Raw genomic sequence first — 15,464 nt, forward strand, 5'->3', positions numbered from 1 at the left:
ATCAGACTCATTCAAAATCAGAAGTAAACAATATAACAGTATACAATACTCATACATAATATCCGACGCATGCATGACGAACACTTTGTAAAGATCCATTTTGAGGGTTATATTAGCTGTGTAAACTTTGTTAAGGCACTGTTCAAGGCAAGCGCGAGCTCTGTGGGCGGAGAGCACGGGATTTAAAGGGGCCGCAGCATAAAATCGGTGCGTTTATAATGATGCCCCAAAATAGGCAGTTAAAAAAATTAATTAAAAAAAATCTATGGGTATTTTGAGCTGAAACTTCACAGACACATTCAGGGGACACCTTAGACTTATATTACATCTTTTAAAAACATAATCTAGGGCACCTTTAAGAAACAGTCATGCAAGTGTACTCTCTTTAAGTATACTTAAGTGCATTTTATTCCCTTATTATATTATCAGCAAGTACAGTTTTTTTTAAAATATACCTCTAAGAATTGAAGTACACTATAAGTGCACATTTAAAACAAAATACAACTAAGCACATTTCTTATTCACAAGGGTAGTTCTTCAGATGTCAAATGCTCTCAGATGAAACAACTCTTGCATGTTCATCTCTGAATGTTTGTTGGATAATATGAAGAGAGAAATGCATGCAGAAATAATGAACATCGTTTACCTGTGGGGACAATGTGCCGACCCGCTGTGTAATGGGCTCATTCAGCACAACTTCCAGCTTGCAGGCATCCTTGTCTCTGGGTATATGAAACTGCAAGTCCCCCTCCTGCAGAAAGACTGACTGCCCCCTCTTCACCTTAACACCAAGATTGGTTTTTACCAGAGAGCCCTGAATCTGGTGGAGAAGTCCCATCAAGAGGAAAGGCAAATATGTCCTGTCTATTGCAGTCATTCTGTTCAGTTTGTGTGGATCAGGACCTCTGTAGTGAGGGAATGGACAAATCTACTGGAGGAACAGTTGTTTGGTCTTTCTCTGTCCAGAGAATATTTTCATACAAAGTCATCTCCACTTTTTCTTGAAATTAACCTGAGACAATCAGTTTCAGGTCATGGATCAGTATCCCATTCTCTCTCCATTCATCATATGAAATGTGACATCTGAAAAGAAAACAGACAAAAAAATATTATTACACTTTATTTTGCCTAATTTATCTGCATAGTTACATTACTATTAATAAGATAATATTAATAATATTATAATAATAATAATGAAAAAAGAAGAAAAATCAACATGAAACAAAACTTAAATAGTATTATTAAAGCTAATATTAAGCTAAATATAAAGAAAACTAAAAATTTAAATGACAAAAGCACAATAAAATTACTTAAACTTAAAATCAAACTGAAAACTGAAAAAAAAAAATGAAAATTGAAAATATCAAAATAGCAGAAACATAAGGATAATAATTATAATTAGTATTATTATATTAATCAACATTCATATTCATTGTTATTATTACAATTCTTCTGATATTTTGAATTAGTTTTTATTATTATTATAAACACAGAATAATAGTCAACATTCATATTCAGGAAAGATATGTATAGCCCAAATCTTTTTAGTAGGGGGATCTGGGTAATGGACAGGAGGGAACCACAGCTTTAGTGCAATATATATATATATATATATATATATATATACACACTGCCCTCCAAAAGTTTGGAAACACCCCTGGCAAAGTGTGGTTTTGGACGATATCAGCATAAATCCTTATCATTTTTTGGTTTTTGGTGCAAATACATTAAAGTACCTTGACATTATCATTGAAGACCAGCAATAACAATTTTCATTTTGATTACATAATAATGGCAATATATACATGTCAAAGTCAGACATGCCCCTTTGCCAGCTGTGATGCCTGGTTACTGGTTTAAACTTGGCCCAGGTTTGTAAAAGATTTTTGAGTCAGCACACCTTAATAGCTTCAACAATTGATTGCTAATTAAGTTTAGAATACAATGAACCAATTGGTGGAACAAATGGTGGATATTTTGATGAATCGAAAATTTAAGTTTTTTCTATGTATAAACTATTTATGTAATATGTTTTCATAGATTGTGTTGTCCCTTATCAGAAAATTATCATAAATTAAAAAGGATTCATGCCAATATTGTCCAAAACCCCACTTTTCTAGGGCGTTTCCATACTTTTGGAGGGCAGTGTTGTGTATATATATATATATACTGTATACATAATACTGTATATATAATTCTCATTAATGTAATGTACAAAATACTGGTATATGGTAGTGTTTGTTTTACTTTCTTTAATTTATGTGGACTAAATATTCTTTAAATATTTTTTGAATTTCATTAATTGTATTACATAAATGAAACAAGAATCACCAAAAAAATAATCAGGACTGCAACACAAACTAAATTCTACAGATGTATATGCATATATATGCATATATACTATATTGCCAAAAGTTTTGGGACGCCTGCCTTTACGTGCACATGAACTTCAATGACATCCCATTCTCAATCCGTAGGGTTTATTATGGAGTTGGCCCACACTTTGAGGCTATTATAGCTTCAACTCTTCTGGAAAGGCTTTCCACAAGGTTTAGTAGTGTGTTTATGGGAATTTTTGAAAAAATAGGAACAGGAAAAGGCCATCCCCAAACTGTTCCCTCAAAGTTGGGAGCATGAAATTGTCCAAAATGTCTTGGTATGCTGAAACATTAAGGGTGTACTCACACTAGGCACGGTTGCCTTGAACTGAGCCCGAGCACCATTGTCCCCCCTCCCCACTCCCCCGGTGGCCTGCACTCACATTGCACTTAACGTTCCAGGCTGAAGCACACATATACGATGCAACTTTCTGAATGGAAGAAAACAGGAAGAAATGCACGGATACTGCCTAATATATTTATCATTTATGCCATGCAGCGATTTTCACTTGCACGTATCAGAGGATTATTACAGCAGTTGACGTTCACAGAACGGAGCACTCATACTTGACAAACGAACCGGGCTTTGAGGGTCAAATGCGCTCGAGCACGGTTCAGAGTGCCTAGTGTGAGTACACCCTAAGAGTTCCTTTCACTGGAACTAAGGGGCCAAGCCCAACCCCTGAAAAACAACCCCACACCATAATCCCCCTCCACCAAACTTTACACTTGGCACAATGCAGTCAGGCAAGTACCGTTCTCCTGGCAACCCCCAAAACCCCAGACTCGTCCATCAGATTAGCAGACAGAGAAGCGTGATTCGTCACTCCAGAGAACACGTCTCCACTGCTCTAGAGTCCAGTGGTGGCGTGCTTTACACCACTGCATCCGATGCTCTGCATTGCACTTGGTGATGAAAGGCTTGGATGCAGCTGCTCGGCCATGGAAACCCATTCCATGAAACTCTCTACGCACTGTTCTTGGGCTAATCTGAAGGCCACACCAAGTTTGGAGGTCTGTAGCTATTGATTCTGCAGAAAGTTGGTGACTTCTGTGCTCTGTGTGCCTCAGCACGCACTAACCCCGCTCTGTGATTTTATGTGGCCTACCACTTCGTGTCTGAGTTGCTGTTGTTCCCAACTGCTTCCACTTTGTTATGATATCACTAACAGTTGACCGTGGAATATTTAGCAGTGAGGAAATTTCACGAATGGACTTATCGCACAGGTGGCAACCTATCACAGTACCATGCTTGAATTCACTGAGCTCCTGAGAGTGACCCATTCTTTCACAAATGTTTGTAGAAGCAGTCTGCATGCCTAGGTGCTTGATTTTATACACCTGTGGGCATTGAAGTGTTTGGAACAGCTGAATTCAATGATTTGGAGGGGTGTCCCAATTCTTTTGGCAATATAGTTGTATGTATTTTGTTCATAATAGTATTATTTTGGAGTGAAATATGATCTGCACATGATCAGGAGGTGTTCTTTGTGAGATTCACAAGAATGGCAAAAATGGGGAAAGAATCTTCTATTGATCCAATAAATAACTGGCAAAAGAAGGAATTTTCAGTTAAAGGCTAAAACATCTCCGTCACGTCTCTCTGACATGTGTGTTGAGTGATAGAGGAAAGAACTCCTTCTGAGCCTAGTCCTAGTAAGGTGAGATGTCAACTTAAAAAAATGACCTTTGACCCTAAACAATCCCCAGGCCCTGGAATGGCCAGTATGGAGATTGAGGCTGTCTGATCTGTCGGCACTGAACACACTGCTAAAGATCGTTAATTCTTCCACCTGCAGTTAAATGAGCCATTAAAATGCATGATAAATGCTTTCCACCTTACAGCTTCATTCAGACACATGCAGTAATGCAGTATTCAAAGTGATCAACTCCCAATACGTACATCCGAAAAACTTCTTCCAGACTCCAAACATACTGAAATAATCTTTCCTCCTGTTACTTTTAAACAAAACAATGAAATACCCAATGGATTTGCACAGTACATTTCTATGAATTCGAGCTCACTGGGTCACATTTATCAAGTCTAGCATCAATACATCTGGAATTAGTCCGCCTTTGTTTACTCTGATGTGTTTTCTTTTATAGGCCTCTCCTCTTTTCTTCCTGCTGTCTTTCGCCATTGGAAAACCCATTTTTTCTAAGATTGCTCCACGGCCGTAGGCTAAAAGTCTAATCTAGTGTCTTCACAGCTTAAAAAGTTGGACAGTAATCAGTCTGTTTTGTTGGAATGGCGTGAAATTTCATAGAGGTACAAACAGGGTCTACTCAACATAAAGACAGCGAGAAACAAAGAGAAAACACAGACAACTCTAAAAAATGACTGAACACAAAACCATGAGCACAAAGAACAGAAGCAAGTTACTGCCTGCGCTCTGTTTACCATTAGAAAAGTTTTTGGAATGTGCACTTGTATTGTGTTTTTTGGAACTGTACTTGCAAATAATATATTATTTAAATAGGCCACAGGTTGCACTTTATTTTATAGTATGTGCACTTACATGTACTAACAGTGCACATACCTAAGAAAATGACATTTCATTAAAGTACATTTTAGTTCACCATAAATGCTTGTCATTCATTAGTAAACTAACAATATTTTAAAGACAATAGAAGAAATTATGAAACTACATATATAGATGTACTTAAGTCCTACTTAAAGGGTTAGTTCACCCAAAAATGACACTTCTGTCATTAATTACTCACCATCATGTCGTTCCAAACCCGTAAGATCCTTGTTAATCTTCGGAACACAAATTGAGATATTTTTGATGAAATCCAGAGAGCGTTCGGACGTAGAACCTGGAAGCCCTGCACTGTGTCAACAACATCAACAGCATAGGAGACTGACAGGGAAGAGAAGGATTTTTTGAATAAAGTCGTTATTTTTGTTTTGTTTTTTGCGCACAAAAAGTTCTTGTTGCTTCATAACATTAAGGTTGAACCAAATGTCTTTACTAATGTCTTTACTACCTTTCTGGGCCTTGGTTGGTTATGACGTTGCTGTTTATAGGGGAGGTTAGAAAGCTCTCGCATCTTCATCAAAAATAATCTTAATTTGTGTTCCGAAGATGAAAGACGGTCTTACGGGTGTGGAATGACATGAGGGTGAGTACTTGATGACAGACATTTAATTTTTGGGTGAACTAACCCTTTAAGTGGGTGAAAAAACTTATATTGCATTTAATATAAATTCTAATTTTTCATTAAATTTCAATTAACATGCAATAGTATGGTGAAATGGTGGTTAAACTGGTGACTTTTTAGCATTTCAATAGCATTTCAATCATGTGATGTCAGGCAATATTGATGAAAAGTGAAACATCTTTTCATCTTGACCATGTGCGGCACCTTGATGGAAACATATATGATACCTTGAACCAGATGTGGTAAAATTATTCCCTGTCCAGTTCACAAACCCTTGTTTAAGTCTCTTCCAGTCCAGACACCTTTAGTTTGGCATTACATCATGCTTTTCATTGAGGGCACATGGTTTCACTGTCCTCATATATGGTGCATGAAGTATTCACAACAAGGTCTCTCAGAAGAGGCCTAAAACACAGCAGTCTAAAAATTACTTCAGCTGAAATGTTTAAGAAACTAAGCTAAGAATTACTCTCAAACACATACAAATTTTAATGAGGAAGCAAGCGCCGCCATTTTTAACTTGAATGTTCAAGGCTTTCTTTTTTTGTTATCATATTGTTTTAATTTATTATCATAATCATAAACACACAGGTATGTAGGGCAAATAGTTTTACTGTTTACTGCACTTCGTTATTCTTAGTTATTTACCTATATTGGCTAATGAATCTGAACATTCACAGGAAATAGCTTACTTCCACACTGAATAAAATAAGACGGATAGTTCACAATCTTTCTTTAACAGAATATTGACACTTTGTGTATTTTTGCTTCATCCAATGAATAATTTCAAATAAAGTCAAAACAGAATTGCGTCTCCAAGCAACACACATGCTGCATCCCAATTCCCCTACTTATACTATGCCCTAAAAGTAAGTACTGTTTTTGTGAAGAAAAAGTACATACTTTTGAGTGTGTAGCAGAGTAGTAGGCAAGCTTTGGGACATAATATGTCATAACTGCGTCTTTAACGGACCGCTCTGTCGCTAAGTTACGTGCTCTGTCATGTTGTCAGAGGTAAAACCCTCCACATTCAATTTAATTTAATTTCCTCCCATATTGGAAAGAAATGTAGTGCATGTTAATCTGCCAGTCGTGTCTTTCATGCAGAGAGCTCTTCTCACGTGTGTGCATAATGATGCATTTAAAAGTTAATTTACCAAATGTATCTTTATAAAAGTTCACAGTGTTGCTGCAGATGAAATATAATGTGGACAACACTTGAATAAATATTTTTTTGTCAGGTTAGATACTGATTATTAATCACTCAAGCAAACCCACCTCTCTACTTAACTGTCAGTTTTCTAATATTAACTGTCACTTTTTTTATTCGTGTTTGTAGTTCTAATCGAATTCTCCTCCAACACGCAATGGGTTGTGGGCAGTATTAGATCTGCAAATTCGAAATTCTAACAGGAAACAGTCGATCATCCGGGTATCTTTGGAAAACTCATTTCAACATACTATTTTTTTCCACACAGTAATTCAAATTTCGAATACTATTTAGGGCAGAGAATGCAAATTTGGATGCAGCAACAGTGTTTTGTTCCTGAATGAATCAGTGCTTTTGAACAAATCGGTTGAAGTGAATGATTCCATGACTCATTGGTTTCTTGAATCAGCTGAATGATTTACTGAATGAGCATTTTTAACTAATCGTTTGAATGAATGATTCAATGACTCACTCATAAAGAGTCACTGAAAAACCCCCAACTAACAAAGCACACACAGACAATGTGACACAAACACAGTTTAATAGAAACAGGTGCTGTTGCACTGTTATCAGCACTCTTGGAACGCTGCTCGACCAATCAGATTTGAGGACAGGAATATCTCCAGGATGAAAAGCACAGCGAATTTGGAACATTTACTTAATCACTTCCCTTTAGAACGGTCATGAGGATGCTTGATCAACTCCACTGCCGTGATGTCATGGAAAGAGGATTGTGTGTTTTGTAAGCTAAGCTTTCACACTGCAGCCCCAGGAAGTCTGTAACAGTGAGGATTATGTGTTCTCTTCACAGGTTATTCTCCAAAAAAGGACCAAATTCCTTGTTGTGCTTTGCAAAGATTAGCACTGGAACCTTTTCACATCACTGCAGCCCATCCCAACCATATGCCCCCAAGTCCAGTGAATACAAGTCAAGGTGTTAAGAATATCCTGCATTACAAACAGGACAATTCTAAAATTATGTAATGGGTAAACAATCCTATGTCAGGAAAACCCTTGTAAAAAAAAAAAAAAAACACTTGAAGAGTTAGTTCACCCAAAAATAAAAATTATCCCATGATTTACTTACCCTCAGGTGTATAAGACTATGTTCTTTCAGACAAACACAATCGGAGATATATTTTAAAAATATGCATATTTAAAACTTTATTAACTATAATAACCTAGCTTCTGGCAGACGGCCGTATGCATCGATTTGCGGTGGAAGAGTAACCCCTGACCTGACGCATGATGTAATGACGAACGCAGAAGTGCAGAGATTAGAACAAAACAAAACACTGGTCATGAATTACAAGTCTAAAACGATCATTTTAAAGAAAAACGTCAGGAGGATTTCGATATAAGACAAGAGCTAGGATATTTTTAAATTTATCTCTGATTGTGTTTGTCTGAAAGAAGATAGTCATGTACACCTAGAATGGCTTGAGGGTCACTTTTTTTGATGTGTTCACTAACAGACTAAAAATGCACATGTAAAGTGTCATTTGAAATACTGTTATTCAATATTAAATTTTAAAGTTTATACATTTCAAATGTACTTAAATGTACTAAACTTAATAATTACAAATATGTAATTACAAATATATTTGAATATATGACATGCAAGTTTCAAAAGAAATTACATTAAAGTATATTTAGTAAAGTATATTTATCAGTACATTTGACAGTACACTTTAACCATATTTCAAAGATAATCAAAATTATGAAATTACATATAAAGATGTATTTAAGTCTTACTTGTGCGAGTCAAAAAAAAAAAACACACTCTAAAATCAAGGTAATTACATTTAACGTAAGTTTACACTATATATTAAATTTTCATTAAGCCCTTCGCTGGGAGTTTGACTGACAGGCGATCTAACCAATCATAACGCCGAATCCGCCATTTTGTCCGACAAAGCAGTCATGGGAGTTAGTAGATTAAGGTCGGTGGACTTGAACTTGAAAAATAGTGTGTACTAACGTCTTTCCACGGTTAAAATAACATTCCTTCTGATGTTCATTCATGTTTATTTGATGCTATAAATGAACTAGTAGGGAGAGATGATCGGTTCACGAGCTGCTTGAACTGAGGCACTACAGAAATCTGCCACGACACATTAAAGAGCCACAAAACAGTTTTTATTGTTTCAATTGTCAGTATCCTCTTTGCTCCACAATGTATTTTTCACTGCGTGAAAGCGGCATGGCTTGTAGAACAACGCAACATTACCTAAAGGGGGCGGGTCTTTACGAATGGTCACGTAGGTATTCTTTTAAAGTATATATTATTTAAATGGTACTCTTTTAAAACTGTACTCTTTTTTTAAAAAATCACTCTTTTTCACAAGGAAACCAACATTTAAAACCTGTATGTCCAATATGTCTTCACACGGATAATAACTTATTATGATTAATTACTAGATTAACTACTTTTCCACAAAAAAAAGAAAAAAAAGTTTCTGATTAATGGCTTAAAGTCCCTTGAGTGCCTCTGAGGCACTTTCAGTCGTTTTTGAGCGCACACCACATCAAACACACAGTGCATTCCCAACTCTGCTTGTGTGATCTCACAGTTTAGAAACTGTCAGCATTGTTCTCAGGGCATGATTCTACATGCTGTACGGCCTGTTATTATATGGTTCACCCCTGTTTGGGATGTTCTCTGTAGGTTTGGAGCAAGTTCAACAGACAAGTGTTGAAGGGATCCTTCATGGGTTCAGGTAAACACAAAATTGTAATGAGGCTTGACAAGGAAAGGTTTCAGCAAAAAGGCATTTAAGAGACAAAGACAGATTTGAGAACAAATGAGGAGGAAGTTCAATGAAAAAAAATGGTTTGAACTTTTGTCTTGCTCTCATGTAGTAGGTAAACACCTAAACAATCCCACCAGCATCTCCCCAGAAAGGTTGCTGGGTTCAGATGTGGAATATGAGATGCAAACATCTCACCAGCTGACAAACGGTGATATGTGGGTACCAAAGGATATTGTTTGCATACAGAAAAAGATTTCTTATCTTATACCAAAAATATATAATGCCAAACAAGTAAGCCATTACTGACAACACTTCTTTCATATTATTAAAATGTAATCTAAATTTTTTATGCCTTTTTTTTTAAGGACTGGAGTAAAAACAGTGACATTTAAAACCACAAAGGTCGGAGGCCATTACGCACAACAATCCTACCAGTCACAAGCAATCAGGACTCAATTAAAGCCAGCTGATGTTTATGAGAGCACTTCACAGAGGTTTATTTGTACTAATTGGATACTACTTTACTAACATTTGTTTGTTCATTATGATGAGGACTAGAGGAATGGGAAGAGATTTTCAAGTTTAGCCAAGCTTCACGTTCGAATGTTTTCGTGTAGATATAGCAGTGATTAAGAGGCTCCAGTCAGGAAACCCCAAGGCAGACTGGGTGGGTGGCCCGGACCCCTCTGCACTCTTTCTAAACCTCTCTCTGGCTCCATTCAAACATGTGGGGGCAGTTTTCCTGTCATCAAAACGTGCCAAAACCAAGTGTGAAAAACAATACGAGCAATGACAAAATGTACCGTTCAAACTGTACAGTTAAATTAAAATGACAATAGAGGTCTTTCAGCTGCATAAAGCTTATTAAGCAATTTAATACTGCATTAAAGTAAGGTTACACCGCATTACTGGCTTTACTACCTCAACACTGCAGCAAAAAAAAAAAAAACATATTTATTAAAATATTTCATCATCAGTTGTCAGATAACATAAATTTACCTGAATAGCAAAACTGCACAAGATATTAATAAAATATGAATTAGTATTTAAGAGAATGTCTTGATGTATATATATGTGTGTGTGTGTGTGTGTGTGTGTTTATATATATATATATATATATATATATATATATATATTATTATAATATATATATATATATATTGTTATTATTATTATTTCAGAGAATTAAGTTAATAAAAAAAAAAAAAAAAAAAAAAAATATATATATATATATATATATATATATATATATATATATATATATATATATACACGCAATGTGTATAATATGTGTGTGTATAATTTGTGTATAATGTGTGTGTGTGTATATATATATATATATATATATATATATATATATATATATATATATACATATATATGTTTGTTATATACATCACAAATGAATTATATATACAGTGCTCAGCATAAATGACTACACCCCCTTTGAAAAGTAACATTTTAAACAATATCTCAGTGAACACAAAAACAATTTCCAAAATGTTGACAAGACTAAGTTTTATATAACATCTGTTTTAACTGAAAGTAAGGTTAATAATATAACTTAGAGAACAAAATTTTCAGTTTTACTCAAATTAGGGTGATGCAAAAATGAGCACACCCCACTGAAAGTCTCTGGAGCAAAGCTAAATTTTAGACTACAAATGTCTAATTTAACAAGAATTCAACCACAGGTGAGTCGAATTATTCATTACACAGGTGTCCAGGCAGGACAATTGACTATAAAAGTGTGTGTTAAAACCCCTTTCCCATTTAATGCTGTCAGCAATGACACCACATGGAAGAGAAATGTCACAAGACCTGAGAAAGAAATTATTTCTTCACACCAGAAAGGTGAAGGCTACAAGAAGATCAGCAAAGCTTTACTTCTCAGTCAGAATACTGTAGCAAAAGTGGTACAAAGATTTCAAAACTGTATTGCGTCGCAAAGGTGAGGAATACAAAGAAAAATGCATGGTGCCTACAGTGAAACATGGTGGTCCTTATGTGGGGCTGCATGAGTGCTGCTGGTGTCGGGGAGCTGCATTTCATTGATGGCATCATGAATTCACAGATGTACTGCTCTATACTGAAAGAGAAGATGCTACTATCACTCCGTGCCCTTGGTCGTCGTGCACTTTTCCAACATGACAATGATCCTAAACATACATCTAAGGCCACTGTTGGATTTCTGTAAGAAGAACAGGGTGAAAGTGATTCAGTGGCTCCTGACCTGAACCCAATCGAACACCTATGGGGAATTCTGAAGAGACAAGTTGAGCATCACTCTCCATCCAGCATCCAGTCTCTAAAAGAGGTCATTCTTGAAGAATTGAAAAAGATAGATGTTGCAAAATGTCGCCAACTTGTTCATTCCATGCCTAGAAGACTTGGTGCTGTCATTAAAAATCATGGAGGACATACAAAGTACTATATGTAGTATTTTTTGTTGTGGGGTGTACTCAGTTTTGAATCACCCTAATTTGAGTAAAACTGAAAAATGTGTAATCTAAGTTATATTATTAACCTTACTTTAATGCTATAAGTTAATCAGATAATTATATTAAACTTAGTCTTGTCAACATTTTGGAAATTGTTTTTGTGTTCATTGAGATATTGTTTAAAATGTTACTTTTCAAAATATATATAGGTGTAAGGTGTATATATAATTCAATTGCAATGTATATAACAAACATATATGTTATATACACACATATATACTTGTAAACATTACATATACATAATAATAACTTAATTCATATATATAAACACAATGAATTAAAGTGAAATTTTAAAGTAGAAAAACTGAAAAAGGTATTTTTTGTAAAACATACTAATCTTTGTTTTCTTTACAACTTCGAAAACAAGGAATAAACTTTTTCTAGACGTATGCTATTTTAAGAAAAGTACAAATTGGGTGAGAAAAATAAACTTAAACTCAAGATACATTCTGTGAAAAAAAAAAGCTTTAATATCATGTAATTTTGTTTCTCATGTAATTGTATCTTATTTTAAGGATGTTTTAGTGTTTTTACTAGGAAAACAACAGGGTAACTGTTCTTTTTAAAAGGTGAGGCAATGTAAACTATCATTTCCTTCCACTGGTCTTATTAGAGCTGCAATTTCTAGGTCACACGGGAAAAAACATGTGTTCCTCTCTGAAGAAGTGGGCATTCTCTACACCTGGGACTGACTGGAGACACCGGCTGGAGCCAGCAGAAATCGGCTGCCTTTCCTCACAGCGCTGTGCACTGCTTCTCATCTCGCTAATGACAGGGTAACGAGCAGCCAACTATTTCCAAAGCAAAGATGAGCAGAGGGAAAGGGGGGAGCAAAGCGGCGTCTTCACTCTCTAAACAGCTTTGGCCCCCATTTGGCAGCATACCAGCATGACCGTTCTCAGTGTTTTCAAGTGCTGAAGACTCCCAGATGAAAAAAAAAGGGAGTATGGTTATCAGTCTGGGGGATTATTATTCTACGCTCTTAAAAATAAAGGTTCTTTATTGGCATTGATGGTCCCATGAAGAACCTTTTACATCCATGAAACCTTTAAAATGCACAAAAGGTTCTTTAGATGTTTAAAATGCTCTTCACACTAAAAAAAAAAAAAAAAGGTTCCTGTTACAGGGTTAGTAAAAATTACCCATGATTTACTCATCCTCAAGCCATCCTAGGTGTATATGACTTTCTTCTTTCAGCCAAACACAATCAGAGAGATATAAAAAAATATCCAGGTTCTTCCAAGCTTTATAATGGGAGTGAATAGTAGCTGAGATTTTGAAGCCCAAAAAAGCATATCCATCTATCTATCTATCCCAAGAAGGCCTTCTGAAGTGAACCAATGTATTTTTGTAAGAAAAATATCCATAATTATAACTTTACAAACTTTATAAACAAGACAACCGAGTTCAGGCGTATGATGTAGGATGGATTTTGGATTTAAGAAACTTTATTTTAAGAGTGTAAGCTTAAAGAAAGATCAATAAAGGTGCACTAGTTTAATTCATAAGGTGTTTTAATTGACATGCTTTCCACCTGACTTTGACCTGGATAAAGACTACTCTGAGAGCTATTCCTCTTACGACTTATAAGAGTTATATCCATCTCAGCCAAACAATATTTATTCATAAACAGGAAATCATTAAAAAAATTATATAAATTTGCATATGGACAACAAACAGAAGGACCTGATGGGTTTGCCATAGCTTAAAGTTATAGATTTTAAAGTTTAAAAATCATTTTACAGTGAGAACATTAGTCGGGTTAGATGTTTCAAAATAATATCTGAGGTACATTTTTCCATTATTTTTCCTTTTAATTTCTCATTGTATACAATTGTATTTTATATTAAGTGTCTTTAACTGCTACACTGTGAAAAAGAATTGTTGGTTTAACTTAAAAAAAGTAAGTTACCTGGTTGCCTTAACATTTTGAGTTCATTGAAATTAAAGATTTTCAAATGTCAAAATTTCAAAATATTATGTCATCTAAACCACATTAATTATCATTTAAAAGTTGATTTGACAAAAGAAAAACATTTGTGATAACTAATCATGAAAATATTTTTTACAGTGCATGTACTAACATTTGAATTAATAATTTAATACAATGCACATATTGTATACACACGTTTTTACATTGTACTTATATTTAAAAATACCTGCATCAATTTCTGTAATTTCATATATAATTACACTGTTATTATTGGATATACAATTTACACCTTTAATTTACACCTTTAATTGCTCATCTTCAATCTGTTTTTCAGTTGATCTAAATGTTAACTTCTTTACAGTAATTAACCCTTCATCTTTAATAATCATAATAATACGTTTTATTTATAAAGCGCCTTTCCCAAGCTTAAGCTCAAGATCTTTCCTAATGTTTCCATGAATCAAAACTAGCAAGTGACATTGTTGCACACACATACACAAAACCAAACACACAGAGAGCACATATACAGACAAGTTCTTACCTGAAAACATAGCACTTATAACTTCACAACTGTTTTTCTTCTCCTTTTCACTCCAACTCTTTCCACAGAAACTGTCTAATTGACAAAAGTCCCGATGGCAATCCTCACCCCTGCGAAGAGATGGGAGAAGTGGTGGAGGAGGATTGTGTTCTGTGGAAAATCGGAGGAGGGAGGTGGGATTGTCCTGCTCCGGAGGCTTTTAGGGAGGAGTGAGGCTGGGTATGAAGAGAGAAAAAAATGCAGAGGCAATCAGAAAAGAGAGGCAAACACAAACACAAGAGATCAAAGAAAAGCAATCTACGCTCTGACCGTACCACACCATTAGATAATGACAGATTGAGGGGATCTTCCATCAAAGGGTGTCTAGATGACGCCATTTGAAAAAAAAATAGCATGTTTGTTCACAAAGAACTGTGAAATCATTTTCTAAGTGTCTCTAAATGGGTAGCTGGCAAATAATATGGGCCAGACTTCAAAATAACGCAAAGCAAAACTATAAATTTTAGGTAACGTGATACTATTTTTCAAGATTCAAGTTTTTATTTGTCACATACATAAAAGTAGTGGATTATGTTGACAAAATACTTCCAAGGCACTCACGTGGTAAGGTAAAAAGCCTTTAATGAACTGGGCTTAAATCATGTGTGTCCTGAAGAAGGCTGTTTTGCCAAAATGCGTAGATCCATTTTTATCTTGTTTTAATGATTTAAGCCCAGTTCATTAAAGGATTAGATTACTTTCAAATAAAATTTAATTTTCCTGATAATTTCATCACCCCCATGCCATCCAAGATGTTCATGTCTTTCTTTCTTCAGTCGAAAAGAAATGAAGGTTTTTGATGAAAACATTCCAGGATTATTCTCCTTATAGTGGACTTCAATGGCCTCCAGACGGTTGAAGGTCAAAATTACAGTTTCAGTGCAGCTTCAAAGGGCTTTAAACGATACCAGACGAGGAATAAGGGTCTCATCTAGCAAAACAAT

General features: G+C 35.2%; 1 protein-coding gene across 1 annotated transcript in view; it reads right to left on the reverse strand.

Moving 5' to 3' along the window:
- Window positions 1–15,464, reverse strand: part of frem1a (Fras1 related extracellular matrix 1a) — a 48,361-nt gene that overhangs the window by 32,284 nt on the left and 613 nt on the right. Inside the window, 2 exon segments of the mRNA XM_048186041.1 lie at window positions 647–1,083; window positions 14,482–14,696. Coding sequence (XP_048041998.1) covers window positions 647–877 — 231 coding nt within the window. The 5' untranslated portion in view covers window positions 878–1,083; window positions 14,482–14,696.

This window comes from Megalobrama amblycephala, linkage group LG3 (genome assembly GCF_018812025.1).
Source record: "Megalobrama amblycephala isolate DHTTF-2021 linkage group LG3, ASM1881202v1, whole genome shotgun sequence".
Lineage (NCBI taxonomy): Eukaryota > Metazoa > Chordata > Actinopteri > Cypriniformes > Xenocyprididae > Megalobrama > Megalobrama amblycephala.